At 41.1% G+C, this 24,639-nt stretch overlaps 1 protein-coding gene across 1 annotated transcript in view; it reads left to right on the forward strand.

Annotated features, from left to right (window-relative positions):
- COL2A1 (collagen type II alpha 1 chain) overlaps window positions 1-24,639 on the forward strand; it is a 79,842-nt gene that overhangs the window by 49,217 nt on the left and 5,986 nt on the right. The window contains exons 28-50 of the mRNA XM_087925421.1: window positions 1,661-1,714; window positions 3,486-3,539; window positions 4,444-4,497; window positions 5,267-5,320; window positions 5,946-5,990; window positions 6,121-6,219; window positions 6,697-6,804; window positions 7,272-7,325; window positions 8,616-8,669; window positions 9,142-9,195; window positions 9,872-9,925; window positions 10,059-10,166; window positions 10,819-10,872; window positions 13,144-13,197; window positions 14,863-15,024; window positions 15,124-15,231; window positions 16,766-16,873; window positions 18,709-18,762; window positions 19,982-20,089; window positions 20,228-20,281; window positions 22,576-22,683; window positions 23,654-23,707; window positions 24,250-24,357. Coding sequence (XP_087781547.1) covers window positions 1,661-1,714; window positions 3,486-3,539; window positions 4,444-4,497; window positions 5,267-5,320; window positions 5,946-5,990; window positions 6,121-6,219; window positions 6,697-6,804; window positions 7,272-7,325; window positions 8,616-8,669; window positions 9,142-9,195; window positions 9,872-9,925; window positions 10,059-10,166; window positions 10,819-10,872; window positions 13,144-13,197; window positions 14,863-15,024; window positions 15,124-15,231; window positions 16,766-16,873; window positions 18,709-18,762; window positions 19,982-20,089; window positions 20,228-20,281; window positions 22,576-22,683; window positions 23,654-23,707; window positions 24,250-24,357 — 1,764 coding nt within the window. The remainder of the gene's footprint in view (window positions 1-1,660; window positions 1,715-3,485; window positions 3,540-4,443; window positions 4,498-5,266; window positions 5,321-5,945; window positions 5,991-6,120; window positions 6,220-6,696; window positions 6,805-7,271; window positions 7,326-8,615; window positions 8,670-9,141; window positions 9,196-9,871; window positions 9,926-10,058; window positions 10,167-10,818; window positions 10,873-13,143; window positions 13,198-14,862; window positions 15,025-15,123; window positions 15,232-16,765; window positions 16,874-18,708; window positions 18,763-19,981; window positions 20,090-20,227; window positions 20,282-22,575; window positions 22,684-23,653; window positions 23,708-24,249; window positions 24,358-24,639) is intronic.

A 24,639-nucleotide genomic window follows, 5' to 3' on the forward strand; every position in this document is an offset into this window, starting at 1 on the left:
CATTTCCACTTATTTACCATACTTTTTCTGCTCTCCCCAGTTTGGGTAGCTACTGTGGTCCTTTTTTAAAAATACGATTTTATTACATGATTAAAAAGTAAAGAAGCAAGAAAAAAAAAGAAAGAATCATACCAAGAGCAAGATAAAAGTTGTGGAAAAAGTAAAGAAAAAAATGGCTTCCCACTCTCTTTGATACAGCTATAGATAAGAAATACATCCAATTCTTACTCTAAAATTAACAATATCCTACATTATTTCTATTGGTCCATCTAATCATCAAACCCCAAAATCAAAATTACATTTCTTTTAGTTTCTTGCAAACCACACTCCTCAGAAGTACTTTAATTAACAACTCATCACTGTGCCTTAAAATATAACCAGATAACTCTTTATTCCGTACCTCACCCTATTTTCTATAAACTCAGTTTTAAATCTTCAGCTCTCTTATTATTAATCAGCAAATATTTAATATAAATTAACAAAAATATCTAATATAAATATATAGCCCTTTCCCATTTAGTCTGTTTTCTTTCTCTCTCTTTGAACAATTAAATGTTACCCAAAAGAAATAAAATAGTATCAAACATTATCAAAATTAATAACTCATTATTTGCCTAACAAAAACTATTACCCCATTAGACATTTTTTTAAAAAAAACACTATTCAGTCCAGATAACTATTCAAAATCACCAGAAATAAGAATGCATTATTTAACCATAATCAGATAAATCAATTCTATATATTTTTTCCTCCCAACCATCCTTAAGTCCCATAAATAAAAAATTAACTCCTGTTTTCTTCTCGTATCATTTCGTCTTCTTTCAGGCAGTTACTGCAGTCCTATAAAACAGGGGTCGCCAACCTTTTGGACCTCAGGGGCCACCAAACTCATAATTTTAAATCCCAGGGACCACTAACCGGTTTCCGTGGGCGTGGTCTAATTTGTGGGTGTGGCTTGGTGGTCATGTGACTGGTTGGGCATGGCTTGTATGTAAATATTACAAATATTTATATAAATATTGAATTTTTATAAAAAAAGAACAACTTTTACCCAAAATCAGGCAAAGAAGGCAGGCAGATTGAGTTGCTCACAGAATCATTCAGTGATCTATCTATCTGCCATTGGCTATCTGAGTCTGTCCCATAAAATTGCTTGCCATGAGTTTGCACTGAATAATAGAACCTTCAGTCCTAAAGGAGGTTTGGCTGTGCTTAAAAGCAGAGCCGAAGATCTAAAGACTAGCTAGAAAGCAAGAAATGCAACCATTTCCTGCTTCCTAGCTAATCTAAATCTCCCAGCACAGCAGAACAGCTGATGGTCAGAAAAGTAGCAATTTAGCAGGCAAATTTGTCAGGTAAGGAATGAGTGGGTGGGGAGGATTCCCGCGGGCCATGTGGGCAGCTCAGCCTTGTGTTTCTGTGCAGCCTGGATTAATTGCTTTGTGAGGGTGCTCTGGGGGTGAGATTTCTCTGCAGCCCACCGAAATTTTCTCACGGCCACCGTTTGGCAACCGCTGCTATAAAACACTATATCTCATTATAACAGTGGAGAAAGAGTAAGAAGGGAGGACCGAGGTTGAAAATTAGAGGTTCTCCCAATGGGACCTTTTATCTTTATTAAAATATGCTTATAAGTTATTTTGTTCCTCTTTCTATTTAGGGTGAAGCTGGTAAAGCTGGTGAGAAGGGGCTACCTGGTGCTCCTGGATTACGAGTAAGTTTATTCTGCATCTTCTACTGTTAAAAAGCCCTTTTCTGTTTATTTATGTACTGTACTTTCTTTAAAAAGTTAAAAAGCCCAGCTGCACCTGAGATGTAAAAAATCTCAGTTTCATCATGTCTTCTCAGAGAAGAGACTATCTTCTTCTTCCCTTCTTTTCCACATTTGTGTAAATCAGATGTTAGCTGAGAACAGCTAACATCTAACAGCTAACATCAGGGGTGGGATTCAAATTTTTTAACAACCAGTTCTGTGGGTGTGTCTTAGCTGGTGGGCGTGGCTTGGTGGTCATGTGACTGGGTGGGCATGGCTTGGTGGTCATGTTATTGGCTGGGTGTGGCCAACTCAATATCACTCACATCGAGGCACGCATCTCCTTACCTGGCCTCTCATGACTGGGGATGCTGCAACAGTTGTAAGTCTGAAAAATGATCATAAGTCACTTTTTCAGTGCCATTGTAACTTTGAATGGTCAATCCACACAAGCAAAGTACCAGCAAAGGAGGGGAAAAAAACTCTAGAGACGTTCCTGAGACAAGAAGTCTAGTCCTGCCAAAAATATAATAAGGGTTAAAGGAGAGGCAGGTTTAGGTTAAAGGTTTTTGTAAGCAACACCAGAATGTTTCCTTCCTGCCTTCCTTACAGGATTAGGCCAGTAATTTCTTCCAACAACCAGTTCTCCGAACTGCTTAGAATGTTAACAACCAGTTCTAGCGAAAAGGTGCGAACTGTTAGAATCCCACCCCGACTTAGATGCTGAATTGCAAAGATGAGAGATTTGGGGGAATAATTCTCACGAACAACTGTGCAAACAAATCAGTGCTGGTACAGAAGCACATTTAAACTATTTATACAATTCAGTGTTCCATTTTTCTCAGTGGTGGGATTCAATTTTTTTTACTACCGGTTCTATGGGCGTGGCTTGATGGGTGTGGCAGGGGAAGGATACTGTAAAATCTCCAGTCAGAGGTGGTATTTGCCGGTTCTCCGAACTACTCAAAATTTCCACTACCGGTTCTCCAGAACTGGTCGGAACCTGCTGAATAGCACCTCTGATTTTTCTCCATGTAAGTAAAACTGTTCTTTGTTCTTTTTAAGTTTCCTACAAGTGTATTCACAAGGAAACTCATCAACCCAATTTCTAACAACGAAACATAAAGTTTGCTAGAACGATCTGGAAAGATCGGCAGAACCTTGAACTATTTGAAAAGCCATTTTGTTTGTTCAGAGTTGCAGTATTGGAAGATTTTAATAATTATGCACATGCTTTAGAAGCCTCAACATATAGGTGGCATGTCTCCAAGCCTCCTTCCTCTCTTAAACATTTTACTTACGCACAGAGCAACTAATGCCACAAGTACAACGGTGAAGTGCATTTGTACTACACTTTTATAACCACTAGCTGTACACTTTGGAGTTCCTACTACCCTCAGCAAGGAGGGGCAAGAAGCAGCAATCCTAGATTTTTCCTTATTACAAAAGTTACAAACTTCTGTAGCATTTTGGCAAATCTTGACATATATGTCTGAACGAACATTTTTATCTTTGAGAATTATTAGAAGAACAGAAGGCAGAGATTCCAGAAATATGCATAAACCCACCCAAAGAAGGGTTAATTTTTTTCTCCTCCCCCTCCTCACTCCCTCCCCCACTCCCTCCTCCCTCTTCCTTGAGCAAGGATTATTAGCTGCTTATAGCTGAGGGATAACGGAAGGGGAGCCGATGTGATCAATGAAGGCTTTTTGTCTGCACTTGTTTCTCTCAGGGTCTTCCTGGCAAAGATGGTGAGACAGGAGCAGCTGGACCACCAGGACCTGCTGTGAGTATTTGCTTTTTTAATATGTTTTAGAGGGTGCCTGGGTACAATCATTACAGAAAGGAGGCAAAATCAAAATCCTATCTTTTCCTAAGTTTAGGGAGCTTTTATGAGGATTAGCAGGATTTTCTTTTGGCTTGTTATGATCAGAAAGCGATCACTCAGCAGGTTAGATTAGCAGATGACAAAATTTTTTTGTTCATTCTCTTTTATTTGCAGGGAGCGTATTCTGCATGAGTAACGTTTATTTCTTTATTATATTTATATCTGTTTTTTTCCTGTAAACATCTCAGAGGATCACATCTGGTTTTCTTCATAATCCACTTTATCGTTGCAAAAGTCTTATGGGATAGATTAGGCTGAGATTGGCCCGTGTTCTCCCAATAAACAGATGAATTTTAACCCAGTCTCCATAGTTCAAACGCTATATCACACTTAAGTGTTGAGTCCTCAGCAGTAGAACATCAGTTTCTATTACTCGTGTGCGAATTCTGTGGTTTCACTATGAAAAATATGGGAAGAGCTCTAGCTTATGGATCGAAAGTGAATTTTGCAGCAAAGTAGGAAACGAAGCTGTGGAAGAAGATGGTGATGGTCACAGCAGAACCATAGAATTCATTAGTAATGAGTAGTAGAAGTTGGTGTTGTATTGCTGAGGGCTCAATACAACGCCTATACAAAGAACATGTAACTATATTGAAATTCAGGGATTTCCTTTAGCGTAGGAGATACATTGATGGTGGGTGGTCTATTATGGAAGACAATATGAATCCATTTAATAAGACATAACTCTATATAATATTTAGGTAATCTCTGACTTTGGCTTACATGAGTTATCTCTTTCCACTTCTTGTTAGGCTTACAGTGTTGTTGTTGTTTTTGATGATGATGATGATGATATTTGCAGGGGGCTGTTGGAGAGAGAGGTGAACAGGGTGCGCCTGGACCATCTGGATTCCAAGTAAGTACAGCAATTTATTTATTTTATTTAATTTATTTATTTTGTCAAGCGATTATAGGATAATAGTTATAAGTATAAACATAGTTATGAATACATGAAATGGATAAATATGGATACACATAAGAAAAATTCTATTCCAAGCCTTCACTACCATGCTGGAGGACATTCCCTCACACACACACACACCCCAGTCCTAGCAATTAAATCTGCTTGTCCAGGGGAGTATAAATAGACACAGGCCTAAGGAAAAGACTACCCAATTCCTGCTGAAAACACCTGCAACCTGTCTATAATTTTGAATTTTATCTGGTTCCTCAAGGATGTATATATGTTTTCAAGTTTGCATTTGTTGACGATAACTTCCTGCCAAATAATTTTAACAGGTACTAGGGAGGCAACAAGGAAAGCACTGTTTTTATTTTTCTATCACCTCTTTTCCTGGACTCACTTGGATTCCTGGCATATCCCAAAGGCTTATATTCCTCACGGTTTGCACAGAAAAAAAACTCTGGAAGAGAGAGAATTAATGAATGAGGCTGAATTGGGGTTATGTATTAATCAGAGGTGCTCAGGTAGGCAGGTGTAGTTTTGTTGCAGATGTTTGAGAACCACAACAGGAATGTATCCATAGTTGTCCCATCATCTAGATAGGGGGATACTATTGTCCAAGTCCAGTACTAGACTCACTTCATGTTTGATAATAAATTAATGCCTTTGTGAAGAGAATGAAGCGAGACTTCTTAATACCAAAATAACTTCTTGCTTTCAGGGACTCCCAGGCCCCCCAGGCCCTCCAGGTGAAGGTGGAAAACCAGGTGACCAAGTAAGTAATAAATATTAATACCCATTTAGCACATACAACATTTCGTTCAATCACCTGCTCAATACAGGGTCTACTAGGAAATCTCTGCTAGATAACCATCCAACTTATGTTTGAAGACCTACAGAGATTGAGTCTGAATGAAGTCGCAGTGCAGGTTTTATCTGGCAGAAGTCAAAAAAAGCTTGTGGATGTTGTATCAGAAACTAAGATGTAGAGGTTACATTACTGATATATAATGCTTCCAATCTTGAGTGTGGTAATGGAGGAAGAATAATAATAATAGAGTAATAAACATCATCCTCATAATGACATCATCAGCAGAAGAATTAAGGAGAATGTTGACTAAAATACCGCCTGAAAAGCTGCTTATATTCAACCAGCAGGTTTTCAGTATGAAAAGTAAATTAGATATTTCAAGGTAGCCAAGGAACCTCCTGCTACTGTTAATAGGAATACTGAATCACTATTGAGAAATTCAGTAGGTATCCAGTGCAGAATCTATGGATTTTTTTTTTTAGCTTGCTATATTTCTTAATGACTAATAGAGAGTGCTAAGTTTTAGGAAGGTACATTAGTAGCTTCTTTTTATCTACTTCTGTTTTTAACTCTTTTGTTTTGGTTTCAGGGTGTTCCTGGAGAAGCTGGTGCTCCTGGTCTTGTTGGTCCCAGAGTAAGTCACCTACAGTTAAATTTGAGCCTCTGAACATACTCCTAAATGGAGCTGCTGAAATGGCAGAGCTTGGCTCACTACTTATCTGTGTAGAATCTCTGTGGCACTAAGGAAAATCTCTCCCTTCTAGGGTGAACGCGGCTTCCCAGGAGAACGTGGACCTGCAGGTGCCCAAGGCTTGAGTGGTGCTCGAGGGCTTCCCGGCACCCCTGGTACTGATGGACCCAAGGTAGGCTGCTTCTTGGCCTTATTTTCTTACTCTGTAATGAAGCTGACACGTTTTGCCACCTAGTGGCTGCCAAACCCCCCACCCCCCAAAATAGTGGTATTCGACTCTTCCAGAAGAGCTTTCCCCAGCTGGTACCCACCAGAAGTGTTTAATCAAGTCCCACAATTCTTTAGTCAGTGTGAATTGGATGTTGAAATCTAGCACATCTGGAAAGCACCAGGTTGGAGAAGACCACTTCAGTTCCCTGCAATTTTTTTGGGGGGGTGGGGGGTGGGTGGGCAAGTTTGCCATTGCCTCCCTTCTTGAGCTGAGAGAGAAAGACTTGCCCAGGATAACCTAGCTGGCTTTGTGCCTTAAGGCAGGACTAGAACTCCCAGGTTCTAGCTTGTTGCTTTAACCACTGCATCCCGCTGGCTCTCCTCTGACTATTACCTAATGCAGTTCCGTATTGTGACCTGTATTGTTTTTCTTGCCTAGGGTGCAGCTGGTCCTGCTGGGCCTCCTGGAGCCCAAGGCCCCCCAGGTCTGCAGGGAATGCCTGGAGAGAGAGGAGCTGGAGGTATTCCTGGACCAAAGGGAGACAGGGTAAGTACGGTAGCGATGTTCCGTAAAAGTTCGTAGCACCTTATTGTCAGGAATTGGATGTGCTGTTATTTTTTTTTAACCTGTTGGGTTTTGTTGATTACCTGTAATGTTTTTTTTTAAAATTTCCCCCAGTTTCCTATGTTATTTTTCTCTTTGTATTTTTTTAATCCTCTGTACAGTTTAGTAAAATATTTTAAAATGTTATCTTCATTTTATAAAAAGGTTAGGTTTTTTTTTAATTATGGCTTTTTATTTACAGTGGCATTATAGTGAAAAAGTTATATTGCTGTTTCATTTATATGTTTTTTTAAAATAATAACACTATGTGTTTTAAAATAAAGTTTTCATAAAGTTTCATAAAATTAAAACAATAAACAACAGCAGAAACGTCACAATCTTAAGCAATCAGAGTTCCAAGTTGATATGGACTACTTACTGTCCTTATTTCTTTGGCATTTTCCCAACAGGGTGATGCTGGTGAGAAAGGCCCAGAAGGTGCTCCTGGCAAAGATGGCAGCCGAGTATGTCCATGGCAGAAATCAATTTCTCTCCTCTTAAGGCAGCAAAAACTTTATTTAATGAAATAAGCGGATGGCTGGTGGGGAGAGGGAATATATAACATATTGGTCTATAATGCTAGACTTTCCCTAGTGCCAAAGTCCAGAAACCTGGACAATACCTATTTATCTAACAGAGAGCTTAACTAAAATAGATTAAACTGCGGGATATTCTAATACCGTTAAAACTGGTGCATGCGTGAATGTCTGTATATGTGTGTGATGAAGCTTCTCTTACTGAGTGACATGTTCTTACTGAACAAGTCTTCTTGCCCTTTTCAGAGTCAACCCTCCTTACCATCCGACCACTCTTAGATAATTTACTCCGGAGTTGTCCTGTGTTTTCTCTAAGCCAGAGGATATCCTCTGTGATGGTAGCATCTTGTTTTCTCCAATAGAGAGAAGACCCAAATTCCCAATACAGGATCAATTAAAAAATAAAGGCTTAGTTAAGGTTTAAAGTTTTAGAATTAAGTCATAAGTGCTTAGCGTGCTAAACAACGGTTGGTTGCCCAGTATGTTCAATTCCAAATGAAGGCACATTGGCAGTGCTGAAATGGGATAATACTCCAGGAGGATACAGGCTGTGATGGTAGCATCTCATCTTCTCCTTTATGGAGGAATGGCATCAGGAGATGGGAGCTTTTATGGACAACACCCTGGCCTCCCAATCTAAGCCTTTTATTCTCATGTTTTCCAACATGCTGAACTGGATGGAGGACTGGAGTTGGCCATGAACAGGATTTAGTTCCCAAATCTTGTTCAGTGTTTTACTGCCATGCTTGGTGTTGCACAGCTGCACTGCCTCTGTTCATTCCTTAACCATATTAGATGTCATGATATGGAAGGACACAGAGGCAACCATGGTGAACTGAGACCGAGATCCAAACCCACATGCTGCGGTTGATATGCCAACAGTATTAAATTAGAAAAAAGCTGGGAATAACTAGCTAAGAAAAATGTTTACCATTCTAGTGGGCCATTAGATCAGGCGGAAGAAGGCTGACAGCGCTACAGAAAATTCAATATAACTTAATTCAAGCATTGTGTTTTGTGCAGTTTTTGTGTGTAGAATGGCTTTGAATTGTAAGGTAAATGGACAGATTCAAGGGAAAAGGGTGATATGAATGAAGGAAGTCACTAGTTTGATTTGCACCTATTTTAATAATAGGTGAGGATATGAACACAAGGTTGGGATATCTTTGATCTTGCTTTCTATTAGCCCATCTAACTCTTTATTTTCTCCATTGTCAGGGCTTGAGTGGTCCCATTGGTCCTACTGGTCCTGCTGGCCCTAGCGGAGAGAAGGTAAGAGGTCCTGTCTCGTGTTAGGTCATGTGGCAGGTAGACAGCTAGGGGCCGCATGTAAGTTCTCTGAATAATTCTGCTTTGACAGCAATGTTGCCTATCACCTGACACTAAGAATTTGGGGTGTGACTGTGGATTAGCAATAGCACTTAGACTGACATACAGCTTCAGAGTGCTTTCCAACCCTCTCTAAGCAGTTTACAGAGTCAGCCTATTGCCCCCAACAACCTGAGTCCTCATTTTACTGACCTTGGAAGGATGGAAGGCTGAGTCAACCTTGAGCCAGTCAGAATTGAGCTTTGCTGGCTGGGGAATTCTGGGAGTTGAAGTCCGCCAGGCTTAAAGTTGCCAAGGTTGGAGACCCCCGCCATATTGTGTTCTGAGCTACGGCCTTTGCCAATGACGGAAGAGATTCTCTTTCAGCAACAAACACTCCATGGTTTTACTTTTTATCTCCTTTCTGTCCATGCAGGGTGAAACAGGCCCCGCTGGCCCAAGTGGAGCTGCCGGTGCTCGTGGTGCCCCTGTAAGTTTGCTGTCGTCGTGAAACCTTCCAATGAAGTTTGTTGGGAGTAAATGGGGAAAGAGATTCAAGTAGGCCCACATCATTGTAGAAATCCTAATAGGAAAACTACTGAAACTCTGACGGGCAGCATAGGAACAAATGTAGATGTACTTTTATGGAATTGTTTTCATATGAAGAGAAAATGGCCTCCCCTATTGTACCATGTAGAGATCAACTCGGAAGGCTCTGGCTGTTTTGATTAGAATTTGGAAAAGCCAATTGGAGACTAGCTGATAACTCATGAATTTCTCCAAGTTGTAGAAAGGAGAAGCAGCCGCTCACTCTTGTATTAATGCAGAATAGCAGCAGCATCTTAAAAAGAACACACAGTGCTACTGAGCTACCCTGTGGGGCTGTTCGGCAATGATAATTTGCAAGATCTCTGAGAACATCTTAGGAAACAGTGTGTTCCTAAACAATTGCTATATAATGCCTGAGCCGTAGGAAGCGTAACTGTTGGGTCCCACAACCTTATTACAGGCCCCATTGTCTGTGGAACAGCTGGAGAGATCCTGTCCCTGGACTTGCCTCTAGAAAACAGAACTGCCTCTGTGGCTACAGAAATTGGCCAACTGTGGCCAGTTTGAGGTGTGTGACCTTGGCTCCTTTCCATTTCCGACTGCTCTTTCTTTTTCAGGGTGAGCGTGGAGAAACCGGGCCTCCTGGCCCTGCTGGGTTCGCTGGCCCCCCTGTGAGTATCACATGACAGTCACACGTCTATATATTTAAACGCTCCAATCGCTCCTGATGACTCATCATTGTGGATTTCTTCCCCCCCGCCCCCGCCGCCCCCCTGGGCTCTCCCACTTTTCTCCCCGATGCAGGGTGCTGATGGCCAGCCTGGTGCTAAAGGCGAGCAAGGTGAATCTGGCCAGAAAGGAGATGCTGGGTCTCCTGGTCCACAAGGGCCATCTGGTGCTCCCGGTCCACAGGTCAGTGAAACCACTTTCTGAATTGAAAGCATGCACACACACATCAGTGGTAGGATTCAAAAATATTTTACTACCAGTTCTGTGGGCATGGCTTGGTGGGCGTGGCAGGGGAAGGATACTGCAAAATCTCCACTCCCTCCTCACTCCTGGGGGAAAGATACTGCAAAATCCCTATTCCTTCCCCACCCCACTAACCTGCTTTCCAGCTCCATTCTCCTGTGCAGGACAATCAAAGAAGACCCAGCCGATCAGCTGGGACTCGGGAGACAGAGAATAGGTGGGGGTGGGGCCAGTCAGAGATGATATTTGCCGGTTCTCCAAACAACTCAAAATTTCCGGTACTGGTTCTCCAGAACTGGCCAGAACCTGCTGAATGCCACCTCTGGCACACAAACGGAGTTTGTAAAGAAGGGATTGATTTTCCAGCTGCTAACCCAAAAGTACACGCAGGTTTATAACATTGTCCATGAAGTTACTACTATGCCCAATAGTGCCAGAGGGCATAGCTTCTGAACGCTGGGAGGTCCATCAGAGGGAGTGAAAGAACTAGGGACGGCTAGTTGCTGCTGGTTAGAAAGATGCTACGTAGACCAGTGATGAAAGGTGCATGGAAAACATCCCGATTTCCTGTTTTCATTTTGCTTTTCAATAGGGTCCAGTTGGCGTGACAGGTCCAAAAGGAGCTCGTGGTGCACAAGGACCCGCAGTGAGTATTTGATGAATCAATTGCTTTTTTTTTTCCATGCAGGCCAAAAGTGTAGTATTAATATCCATTGTTCAAAGCTTTCCTTTACGGCATCTCTACTACTAATGTGAACGAGATGTGCTGGGACACCTCTCTTTAAAATAATGTGGGTAACGATAAGGGGAATTATCAGCTACTTGGCTTTGTAGCTGGTATCTGAAGAATAACCTCCGGGGACACCCTTTCCACTTTTATTCTAACCTATGTCAAAACTGAAGATTAATGAAAAGACAAAAGGGATTCCACATCTTTATGTAGACTCTTTATGTGCACAAAAATAATGGTGGCACAAAAAGATGCTTTACCAATGTCATGTCACAGTTGCCCTCTAGATGGCAGTACCGCTCAATCTGGACTGATCTAAAAAAAAAAAATCTAAACTGTGTTGGACTTGATTAAATACTTAGAAGGAAGCTACAGGCCTGTTGAAAACCGTCCCAGAAGACGAAAATCACAAACCACCTGTATTGTGATTTAAAAAACACCCTACTTTAATATACCATCAAATGAGAGCTTTATCTTTAATCCTGCCTTTGGATTTTAGGTTACTGCAAGTTAATGAAAATCAGCCACCCCACCCTAATCTTTGTATTCCCAGCGGGTTGAATCATAAATTCCATCATAGTTCGGATGGCTGGAATGGGAGTAATCGTTGTTTCATTTATTTTTTCCTGGAGACAGTTGTATTGGGGAAGGCTTCTTTTGGTGGCATTAAGTTCAGCATTTCATAGTGCATGTCTTTACAGGACATGTCTTCATTATATTTTTTCTTAAGAGAATAAAGTCACTCTTCTCGCTGATCTCCAGGATCACCTTAGAAGATGCAAATGACTCAAATCAATAGGAGTTGTTTCCATTAATCTCTCTTTCTTGGGAAGCAGCAAGTTATACATTTACCTTGTAGAAAAGAGACGATTGCAACTCAGTCTGTACCCATCTGTGAGCTAATTGTCTTGCCTGATGCTTTTAGGGAATGCGGATGTTCTGATGGGCTGCAAATTAGAGCGAAACAAAAAAGGCAATTTCATATCTATATGCAGTACGGCATCTATGCATTTTGCCTCAGGTTTTCTGCCTCATCGGCCTTCCAAATGTTCTTTTCTTAATTAAAAATAAAATGAAATGGGAAGCAGTCATGCTGCAAAGCAAACTGTCAACATAATATTTATTTCCAAGAGTATTTGGAAATATACATCCCCATTAGCATTCTTAGGAAATAAAAATGGCTGGTAGCCAAGGCCTAGTGCTTCTTTGGAAGTAGGCCCACCTCCCCCATTCCTTCATGACAAAGAAGACCATGTACCATGTCCCTTCAAGAGAAACACAGAAGGTAGATACTGATAGTTTCCCTTCTCGTTAAAAACTTATTTTGTAACAAGTCCCATCTAGCAGGGCAACCTTTGTGTGAGAACACCTATGACCTTCACAGGTTGTCCAGCAAGCCAAAAAAAATCTACCTGCTTCAGAATTAGGAAAACATTAGTTGGAGATTTGGGATTAAGATTATTAAATCTATTAGGAAATGGGCTTAGTGGATTTAGTCTGTTAGTAGAATTAACACAAACAAGCAACCTGCCATTAATGACTCCTGAAAGTGCTGGTCCCCTCCATCCAAATTTGGAAGGAGCACATCCTTTTTTTTTCTTATGGCAAATGCCAGCAGGGTTTTAACTCCACATAGGTCTTCCTTAGAATATCTGCCCTCTGTTTTACCTTCAGAATCCAGAGGGATTTTTTTCTTTTGAAAAGAAAAATAAGAATAAATGTATTGCATGTCCTTATATATGAATGCCTTGCATCCTGCAGTTCCTACAAGGACTTAAAGGCAGCCTCGTTTGGGATGACCCCTCATTTTGTCCTCATAACAGCAATGAGGACAGGTTAGTCTGAGATAATACGATTGGCTTAGAGCAGAGGCCTCCAAACTTGGCAACTTTTGTGGACTTCACCTCACAGAATTCTGGGAGTTGAAGTCCACAAGTCTTAAAGTTGCCAAGTTTGGGGACCCCTGGCTCAGAGCCACCCAGTGAACTCCATGGCTGTGTGGCGATCTTCCCATCTCCATCCCAACAGGATACGTATTCCACCACATTTCTGAGTCATATTACTGAAATCAAACCTTATTTCTCGAGAAATGGGCAGAAAGAGGAAGGATTCTTTACCACTTGCTCGTCGGTGTGTCAAATGCTGCCACTGAGGTGTTCTGCTTATGATGTCTTCTTTCTTTTCTAGGGAGCCACTGGATTCCCCGGTGCAGCAGGACGGGTTGGACCACCAGGTCCCAATGTGAGTTCTTCGTTGTCTGCCATTGGGGTTTTTTTCCTTCCTGTTTTTAATATCAGCAGCGTAGGAAGAAGAAGCCCAAGCCTCTCTTTCCCAGCTTCAACAACTTTACAGTACTGGAATGGTGGTGCAAGATTTCAAAGGTTCCAACAGGAAACAAAGTAAAACATAATTTAACTTGCTTACGAGGATAAAATTAGAATCCCATTTTTTTTTTAAAAAAAAAAGCTTGCGTAGGGTGATTCAGATTAATACAATAAAGCACAAAACAGAATATTGAAGGAGGAGAAATTATATATTCATATATTTAAATATGAGTTTAAACGTTCCAACTGACTGATGAGTTTTTCCTTCGCTGGCTTTCCTTCAGAGGAAAAAAAAAACTAACATTGTATAGGCTATGTATCAGCAGAGGGAGCTATAGCACGGAAAAAGAGTGCCAATGCCATTGCTTCTCCAGATCTATTACAAAAGACGTGTCTGCTAATTTTTGATCTCCCCAACTTTCCAATCATATGAGTTCTGTTTGCACGGCAGCAATGAAAGCTACAGAATGCAATTCAGAATCAGTTGTCACTGACTTTTAGATGAGCCAATCGTAGAGAAGAAAAATCAATACCTCTTAATGAAGTAACACTTGCTGAATTAGCAGGATGGAAGAATTATGTGCAAGGTCGTGTTATAAAAGAGAAACTATAGGCTGACTAGCTTTTGTGATTCTGGCTATACCTATAAGCTTCCGGCAAGAAAATGGCATTTCCAGGAATCCATCCTTATTTCTAAGTTCTGGTGGATATTAGACAAATAGAGAAATACTGAACAATTTTAAGAGAGTATTGTTCCTTCCTTCCCTTTGAAAAATCCCAACTCTCATTATAAGCCATCTCAAACTATAATGTCCCATAACCAAACAGCTGCTGCTCCTTTTCTACACAAGATAGACTTGTGTTTTCTCTGAAAGGCATTCTTTTTTTAAATAAGATATCAATCTTTGGGGTGGTTGCTCGATTCTTCACACCACTCCAACTCATGCACGTTTCTTTTTATCAAGATGATTTATGATTTAGAATTAGAATGAATGAGCTGGAAGGGACCTTGGAGGTCTTCTAGTCCAGCCCCCTACTCAAGCAGGAGAACCTATACTATTTCAGATAAATGACTGTCTAGATTCTTCTTGAAAACATCCAGTGATGGAGCCCCCATGGTTTCTGGAGGCCAGATGTTCCACTGGTTAATTGTCCTCACTGTTAGAAAGTTTCTCCTTAATTCCAGTTGCTCCTCTCTTTGATTAGTTTCCATCCATTGTTTCTTGTCCTGCCCTCTGGTGCTTTGGAGAATAATTTGACCCTCTCTTCTTTGTGGCAGCCCCCCGAACACTGGAACACTGCTATCATGGCACCCCGGTCCTTCTTTTCTCTAGATTAGCCAAACCCAAATCCTGCAGTTGTTCTTCATATGTTTGGGTCTCCCAGGCCTTTGATCATCTTAGTTGCTCTTCTCTGAACTTTTTCCAAAATCTCAACATCTTTTTTTGTAGCATGGTGACCAAAATTGGTTGCAGTATTCCAGGTGGGGTTTTCGAAAGCAACAGTAGTCTGAAGTGATGATGCTCTCACAACTTCTGAGGGCAACCCAGGATTGTATTAGCTTTTTTCTTTTTCTTTCTAGGGTAACCCTGGTCCCCCAGGCCTACCTGGTCCTTCTGGAAAAGACGGTCCCAAGGGTGCCCGTGGTGACGCAGGGCCAGTTGGACGTACTGGTGATGCCGGTTTGCAAGGCCCTCCTGGTCCTTCAGGCGAGAAGGGAGAACCTGGAGAAGATGGCCCCCCTGTATGTATTCAGCTGGTCTTCTTGTGTAAGTTACTGACTTGGCCCATTTCTATTTCTGGTGCGTATTTATTCCCTTCTGTTTTTCTTTCCTTTTCCTAGGGTGCAGATGGCCCACCTGGACCTCAGGGTTTGGCAGGTCAGAGAGGAATAGTTGGTCTTCCCGGTCAGCGAGGTGAAAGAGGCTTTCCTGGCCTGCCTGGGCCTTCTGTAAGTATCTTGGGGGGGGGCGGGGTTGACAACTATGAAAAACATACGTTGAAAAGTGTGCAGTGTACGCTTAGTTCGAGGACAGCCCATTTCCCAGCTTCTGAATTTGTGAGATGTCCAAAGTTTTTGTCGTTGTTTTTTTTTTACTAAATCGATATTAGGTTAATAGTCAATAATAATTGTTAATGTTTTGACTGTTAAGCTAAAGGGGCTGTGGTGGTTCACGTGGTTGGATGCAGAGGTGGGATTCCAATTTTTTTACTACTGGTTCTGTGGGTGTTGCTTGGTGGGCATGGTGTGTGGTTTGTGGGCGTGGTGTGGTGTGGTTTGATGGGCATGGCTTGGTGGGCATGGCAGGGGAAGGTTACTGCAAAATCTCCATTCCCTCCCCACTCCACTAACCTGCTTTACAGCTCCGTTCTCCTGCGCAGGGCAACAAAAGAAGACCCAGCTGATAAGCTGGGACTCAGGAGGCAGAGAATAGATGCGGTGGGGCCAATCAGAGGTGGTATTTGCCGGTTCTCCAAACTACTCAAAATTTCCACTACCGGTTTTTCCAGAACTGGTCAGAACCTGCTGAATACCACCTTTGGTTGGATGTTAAGTCGAAAGACCATTGAGAGGTCAGCAGTTCAGCAGTTTGAAACCCAAGAGCAAGCCACATGACAGAATAAGTTCCCGTTACTTTGTCCATCCAACGGTTCAAAAGCATGCAATGCAAGTAGATATATAGGTACCACTTCAGTAGGAAGATCCTGGGGAGACGAAAGGATCCGCCTCAGCCATTCCCTGGGCAACGGTGATGTCACTGGCTATAGTCCTTTCAATCCAGAAGTGCCTTGGTAGGTGCTTCCAACACGAATGTAGTGGTAGTATTAAGCTGCTACTTGTCAGATGTTCTGTTGATTTTCCATAGCCTGGCTTGTATCCCTTCAACATGGTACCACAGCATCTGTGAGAACTAGTGCATTCTCATCTGTGAGATAAGCATCTCTCATCCCCTGTCTGAAAATTACTGTCCTAAAGGATATTGGAATCAGGGTTTTTTTTTTCCATTAGTAGGTTTGATTCTGTCTGCAGAATCAGGAAGAGGCTTTGTTTTTTTTCAGATTTGCTTAACCGCGCAAATCTATTCAATCTCTTCTCTTAGAGTAAACGGTTCTAACCCAAACATTATGTAGAAAAGGGGAAAAAAAACTGGCTATGTGAGAGAATGATTTATTGCATGAAATAAATGGTGAGGAAATAGTATTTTATTGGGATATTAGAGATAGCTCAAATAATAACTGTTATCAGGTGCTCACACAGTTCTGGCAGTTTTCTCTGGGAATTTTCAGTTCATACAGGTTTTAAAACTCACAAAATGACCTTGCACTAAATAGGTTTCTCATCATCATGATTACGAAGTAAAACATTGCAAACGATTTTTGGCTTTACTTTTGAGGAAAAAAATTGGCTGAGGTTTTTCACTTTACCTTGTCCAGGTTACTGTCAAAATGGTCTTCTGCTCACTTAAATTGGTTTTCTTCCCCAGGGTGAGCCTGGTAAACAAGGATCTCCTGGAGGTCCCGGAGATAGAGGCCCACCTGGCCCAGTTGGTCCACCCGGTTTGACTGGTCCCTCTGGTGAACCAGGCCGTGAGGTGAGTCTTAACTATCCTAGGCATGTTTGTCGTCTGGAATACAAAAGATGCATTTCTGGTTTTTCACCCTGATGGACACTTCCTCTCAAGAGGATGTACATTTAAATAAATATCCCTCCCCATTATGCTGTGTTATTTAATGACTAAGTCTGGTGGCGGTGGCCCATAATGTGGTGACAGCACGACACTAAATGCAATCCTTCAGAATTTCAAGGAGTATCTGATGCAGTCATCCCCAAGTTCTGGATGAATATATGTGCTGTTTCCAAACATATTTATTCCTTGAGTCTTGACTTTTATTGAAAGTTCCTTCTGGTGAATGGGGTTAATACAGAATCAAATGTAATTTAAAAACCTATGGCTCCCCTCTGAAAGAGGGCAGATGCCCTTTCCCCATATTAACAACCATAGACTAGAGGACAAGGAAGCTCATGACAAAATAGTGTGGAGGTTGGCATGATCTGACACCTGGCTTTGGGGAGGAGTTGGTTCGTACCTTTTCCTGTTCATATGGTCCACCCAGACACTAATTTAAAGCAATTGCTCTTATTGCCACATTTAAGAAAAAAATTACAATCCACAATCTTCCCAATGGAAACATTTTTGTTTTCTGATAGAATATTTTTAGAAATGGTATAACAGCATTGAAGAAGCAGGTGCTCAGACTAATAGACAGAGCTTTTCAATTTATTCCTTTGTCCATCCCTATCAGTGAATAAATAAGATGACAAAGGCAATAAAAGCTGCAATTATGCATAGAGTTTATGAACTGACTTGGCATCCTTCAGTCTCAAGAGACTAAGGTATCATGCTATGAAACCGGTAATCGCCACTTCCCATGTTGTTTCAATGCTGTATGCAAAGCTGGAGTGTCCTCTCCAGAGCACGAGGCCTGGGTAATTTAATATGGAGGATAAACTGTTACCCAAGCAGCAGATCCCCCCTCCTCCACATCACTGAAATAGTCTAGTGGAACGGCAGAGCCGATATGATTAGTTCCAGCTGCATCGCAGGAGTTACCAGAACGTGATTGTACACAGTCACGAACTGCTTCTGGGACTCCAGCTCTGGATTTTGCCTCGAGGTTGACTCCTCAAGCCTTTTCTAGTAATAGATATAGCCGCAAGGCAGTGGAGGTTTGAAATCAGAGCTTCCCTTCTCCTAGAAGATGGCTCTACCATTTTATTGGCCATTGGGGCATAAAGCCCTCTTCCGCCTTCAAAACTGTTGACCATTTTCTCCTGTAACCCCGGAAAGGGGCCCTTATGAGGTGCTACCAGCCAGGCCAGCTGCACCAAGGTTTTTTAAGGAGGTATTACTCCTCTGGCACTCCTCCTCACTCCAGGATGCCCGGCTTATCTCCATTTGCAGTGTCCATTATCTTCCAATAGTAGAGTTTATACAAAAAATTTAAAAGGGTGAATTTGGGAAGTGGATTGCAAAAAGTTAGAAGATTGTGAGGGTTCGGGTTTCAGTAGCAAATGGGAAATAATTCTGGGTCTATGCCTTGTTTGCTATTTCTAGTTAGCTTAGGCTAAAGCTTGGTAACTTCAGCACGAAGCCGAGGAGTTTTTTAATAGTATAACAAATTTATTTCAGATGAGCATTTACCAAACCAGAGTTTGCTCTAGTTTGACCTCCAAAAGATAGAGGACAACTTCTCTTTAAGATGAGGAGGTGGTACGAGACCATTCAAGGATCAGGTTATCACAGAACATACATACTTCTGCATTAGTAGAAACTGCTACTACCAACTCCTAATCAATTGCCAGACTCCTGCTGCACAAACACCTACCTGGCTTTCTCAGAAATAACTATCCCCTTCTTGTTCTCAGGGTAATCCTGGTTCAGATGGTCCTCCAGGCAGAGATGGTTCCCCGGGACCGAAGGTAAGTGTATTGGAGGAATTGATTCGCTCTAAGCATCTATTTTAACTCTCCCCTTTTATTTGGTTAGGGTTTCATCACTCCTTTTGACTAGGAAGTTGTAAGAGATAGTAATTTACTCATACAATCTTAGACAGGTTGCCTGCCCTCTATATGGCTTGTTTTCTCCAAACATATTCTCAACCCCCATCTTCTGACTCTTAAATGTCCCATTTTGTCCCCTAGGGCAGCATAGTTTTCATGATAGAGTGCAATACTAGACAACCCAGAATGTTTCCTCCTGTTAGGATGGAGTGTATAAGAGAAGAGCAGGCAGAAATGAAGGGCGGAGTTAAGCATGTCATCAGCTTAGAATCATTATGTCCCCACAAACAGTTCCAAGTCCTCTTTTTTTGTTGATCCTTATCTGGTGGCAATTTAATATTGAACTTTAGTTTACTAGATTCTTGTATATAGGCTTCAGGAATAAAATTTCTGAACTGCAAATTAACATGTGGTCTTGATCCTTTGTGCCTGGCAAGGGAGGACAGCATGGATAGAATAGGTGATAGTTTTAATATCACCTATTCTTACCCATGCTGCTCTCCCTGCCAGGCACAAAGGATCAAGATCACATGTTAATTTAATGTTACATTTTTACTTTTACTGTAATCCATTAAACTGCCCAGAATGATTTAAGAACAATTGGCCTTGGACAGTTAAATAATAAATATAAATAAATAAAAATAAAGGAGGAATTTATGCAAGGGAATTTCTAGAGTCTCATAACTGTGTCCTCGTCACATCGGGATGGATTCTATAGCTGGCTAGTCTTAGCAGTTCTCTAGCATTGACTATGGTATGCTGTGTATCCTAATAGCAGAGACCTGAACTGGGAATAATAATAATAATAATAATAATAATAATAATAATAATAATAGTCAGCTGCAGAAGACCACCTTACTGGGATCTGCTCAAATAATCCGCCGATGCATCACGCAGTCCTAAACGCTTGGGAAGTGTTCGACTACTGATTTGTGATACGAAACCCAGCGTAATTATCTCATTTGCTGTGTATACTGTCATTTTTTGTGTATAATAATAATAATAACAACAACAATAAAAACAATAATGGTTACAAATGAAAAGGCAGTTTCTACTGGGTAGTTGTCTCTACTCCATCCTTTATGTATGCGGCATTAAATATTTGAACTTTGTGTCTTTCCTCTCTCTCTCCCAACAGGGTGAACGTGGTGAGCCCGGTCCTGTTGGAAGTCATGGTGCTCCTGGCTCACCTGGTGCTCCAGGTCCTGTTGGTCCAACTGGCAAACAAGGAGACAGAGGTGAAACAGTTAAGTGTTCAGTAACAAGGAAGAAGCCAGAATGAAACCAGCTTTTCAAATCTATTCTGAGAACCACAGTCTTCAATCTTCTCATTGAATGGAGACTAGGTCAACATATCATTGTTTTGTTTTGTTTTGTTTTCCAGGGTCCTCAAGGTCCTATTGGCCCTACTGGTCTTGCAGGAGCAAGGGGCTTACCTGTGAGTACTTTTTCCTTTGGTCTGGCTTCATCTTCTCCTGATTTCCTGTAAACATTGTAGAATTCCCCCAGAGCCAAAAGCAATCAGCCAAATTGCAGCTCTACCATTGCTATCTGTAGCCAGGAGGATTTGTTTTCGATTTGTGTGATTAGCACAATGCCGCAAGGAACACTTCGTGTTTTGCAAAGTCAATTGGTAAAGGAAGTCTGGCTTTTAAAAATGTGAACCCTGCCATCTGAACAAAAATATATTACAGGAACAAAGGCCAAGTGCAGCACAGACAAGTCTGTTTATGGGATACTTGAATAGATTCTTCTTGGGTATAATAACTGCATGTTCCTTGTACAGGAGCACTTTGCACATTTCTCTAAGAGGGGGTAGTCTTTCTTTGCCTCTGCTTTCTAAATGGAACAACAGTCATCCTAACAATCATTTAAAGATGTCTCAGACCCCTAAAGTGGATTCCTTCTTCTCCTAGAGAAAATTGAGAAGCAACACGGAATCTCCCAAAACAAGAGCTTTTATCTCAAATGTTCATTTTCTTGAAATGATATGTGTCACAAATGAATAAGTTGTTTCTAAAATTGAAATAACCTTTTACCAGATAGCCACAAAACACATTAAAGATCTACCAATGATGTCATCCGGAAGAGCGAGTAAATGGACATCTTTCTTATTTATCGCTTGAGGTCACCATGAGTGAGTGACGGACAGCATCCCCTTCCTAAGAGGCCTGTAGGGGGCGTGCATAAGCGCAACAATTGTGCCTACTATCCCTGTCCTATTGGTTTTTTTTCTCTTTCTTATAAGTATCTATCTCATGTATTCAAAACTATATTTATTCTTATACCTGTATCTTGTAAGCGATTGACAAATCAAATAAATACTAAATTCTAGCAATATCAGCCCGTGGCTAGAATGCACTAAAAAAAAGTTGAGTGCATCCCATAGTTTGTCTTATCATAAAATGTCTGCCAGGGCACATATGGCCAAATGGAACATCTTTTTTAGCTCCCAAGATATTTTCTACTTGTTCACCACCACCCCATCCCAGTTTTCCTTTATTCTTGTTTGTTTGTTCCTCAGAAAGTAGGTACAATTTCAAACAAATAACTACAGCCATCGTTTTCCCATTAAGTATGCTCACAAGGCTCTCTTTTGGCCCTGGAGGCATTTTTTGTAGCTAAAAATAAAGCTGGAGCCTTTTTTTTTTTTTTTGTAACATACTACTTTCCATGTTTATTTTATTTTATTTTTAAATTGAAAAGAGATGTCTGTGGACATATTGAGACACAGGCACATTAGTTAAATGCTTCTGCTGTAAGCATTTACCGCTAAAGAAAGACCAAACCACTATAGTCTTCTACTTAACTTATACATATCAAGCAAACCTGTCTGTTTCTGCACAGAAGGTCCAGATCTAATGTTCATAGAAATTAATACTAAATTCAGTGGCATAAACGTGTTTCAGTACACTCAAATTAAGCTCAAAGGAACCAATGTTTTTCTAATTTAATTGCTATAATTAGCACTGTATCTATCAAGAGAGATGATTGGAATCTTAGGGCAAGGGTTGATGTCATAACATCCTAGCATAGCATAGGAATCAGAACTACGAAACATCACTTGCCAACCTTGAGGTAGAGCTACACTCAAAAGGAATGTTAATTATACATGTTTTAACAGCGGCTAGAATTGTATTTGCCCAAAATTGGAAGAGTGATAAGTTAAGATACCAATAGAGGGGGAAATAATTGAAAAAATATTTGAATGTGCAGAAATGAATAGACCGACACTAGAAATTAAAGAAAAAGAAGAATCTGAATACTATATGGCATGGGATTTGTTTTACCGACGGATAGAAAATAGAATAAACTAAAAGGGATTAAATGTTAAGAGTAATAAGAGGAATTAATGTAATAGGTATATTGGATTTTATTTATATATATGGGAATGTGATTATTATGTTGTTAAGTTGACTAAGAAGAATATTATTTATGATGGTTAAGTAATTTGGAATATGTACCTAATCAACACACAATTGAAATGTAATGGATTTTTTGTATATTAAAAAAAAATTACAAAAAAAAAGATAGATGATAGATACTGTAGGTTGTGTATCAAATAAATCCAAGAAAATGTGGAGGGAAAATGAATGTTAATCACGTTTTCTGCTGGGCGAATATATAAAGCATTGTGGAATAACACACCACAGTCTCCTGTATTCTGTAGCAAGCAAGCTTTCCTGTGATTTTCTAGTCCTTCTGAAGGTGGATTGTGTTTTACGCTTCTAGGGTATACAAGGTCCTCGTGGCGACAAAGGTGAAGCTGGAGAGGCAGGAGAACGAGGTCTGAAGGGTCACCGAGGATTCACCGGCCTGCAGGGTCTCCCTGGGCCTCCTGTAAGTTTTGATTTCAGCACGTCCTTGATAGGGTTCAGCCCCAGAGGCTCCGTTCTAGGCTTGCCATAGATTAGGAATAGTCATGTGGGTATGGTATGGCCAGTCTAGAGAAAAAGACCAAGGGACACATGATAGCAGCATTCCAATATTTGAGGGGCTGCCACAAAGAGGAGAGGGGTCAACTTATTTTGCAAAGCACCAGAGGGCAGGTGAAGAAACAATGGATGGAAAGTGATCCAGGAGAGAAGCAACATGGAATGTCCTAACAGCGAGGACAATTAATGAGTGGAACAGCTTGCCTTCAGAAGTTGTGGGTGCTTCTTCCCTGGAGGTTTTTAAGAAAAGACTGGACAGCCACCCGTCTGAAATGATAAGAGGGCCTTCCTGCTTGAGCAGGAAGTTGGGCTAAATGACCTCCAAGATCCCTTCCAGCTCTGTTCTGATTGCTGAACTGTTCCTCTGTTCTAACAAGGATAAGAATCAGTTCGTACGAATCAATGCAATGTATGCTTTCCTCTCTACAAAGATTTCACAAATACAGTAACTCTTAGTAAGACTTGTGAACTGAAATTCTGTATAGTAAGTCACCCTTTACTGAAGCTTGGGAATTTATCTCCCAGACCCAGACAACACAAAGGATCTTTGAAAGCTGATTGAAGGATCTTCAGTGCAGGAGATAGTTATTATTTGACAATTTTGTCCCCTACTAATTGCTTCCTCCAAAAGATACAGTTGCAAGATACCTATACTATAGGATGAGTTTATACTTTGTAATAAATTTCAGACTCTCCTTCCACATGAAGGTGCACAGAGGATCACTGGCATCTTAGTTCATGCATAAAGGTCAATGAATCGAAGGTCATAAGGAGGAAGGCTCCATGTTGTAGAGACCACTTGGGCTCTTCTGCGGTAAAACTATAATGCTCAAAATTCAGATTTAACTATGCAGCTATTTTCCTTTCTACCTTAGGGTCCTCCTGGAGATCTAGGTACACCTGGTCCTGCCGGTCCCTCTGGTCCCAGGGTAAGTACAATCAACAGGGTACCTCACAAAAGCTAATTTCGTGAACCCTTACGTTACCAGTCGTTTGATGAGAATTCAATCTGCTGCACGAATTCTTGACTCATCAGGCACGATGATGCTAGGATTTGCAGAATTTCATTTTTCCCCCCCAAGAGTGTCAAAATTTGAACTAAACATAAAATTACAAGCTCTGAATTGTTGATGTTGATTAGTTTTTAGGGAGAGGACGGAAGCAATTCCTACTGAGTCAAAGAGGAGCAGTAGAACAACTCTTTGTTATCCAATCCCCTTCTGGCTCACATCATAAGGGCTAGGAAGTTTCCACTGTATGTGGAGCAGGTCAGATTGGGGAAAAGGCTCTCCTACTGCCATTTTGTTGTAGGAGAAACTTGGAAGCATCAGCGTGCCTGATTGATTGGTTGATTGAACAATTTTATGTAGCAGCCCCAAAGTTCTTTCTCTTGTACATTTCTTATATAGGCAGCATTTGTGAGCAGCTGATTCTCACCTGTATTTTTTTTTTGTTTTTGGCTTTCTCCTAGGGTCCCCCAGGCCCTGTTGGTCCTTCCGGCAAAGATGGCTCTAATGGAATTCCTGGGCCTATTGGTCCTCCCGGTCCTCGTGGTCGCAGTGGAGAAACTGGTCCAGCTGTAAGTAATTTCTTTTAAAAAAAGCTATAAATACTGACCATAATTGAGCCCCAAATTTCTATTGCTTAGTGAGACAAGTATTAATTTTGCCCCCATTTTACGACCTTTCTTGCCATAGTTCTTCAGTGAATCATAGTAGTTGTTAAGTTAGTAACAGTGAACCTGGCTTCCCCATTGGCCTGTCAGAAGGTCTCAAAAGGTGATCACATGACCCCAGGACACTGCCACCATCATAAATAGGAGTCAATTGCCGATGTCCAAATTTTGATTGTAATTTTTGAT

This window comes from Pseudonaja textilis, chromosome 2, assembly GCF_049901715.1.
Source record: "Pseudonaja textilis isolate UNSWEBS1 chromosome 2, rPseTex1.2, whole genome shotgun sequence".
Lineage (NCBI taxonomy): Eukaryota > Metazoa > Chordata > Lepidosauria > Squamata > Elapidae > Pseudonaja > Pseudonaja textilis.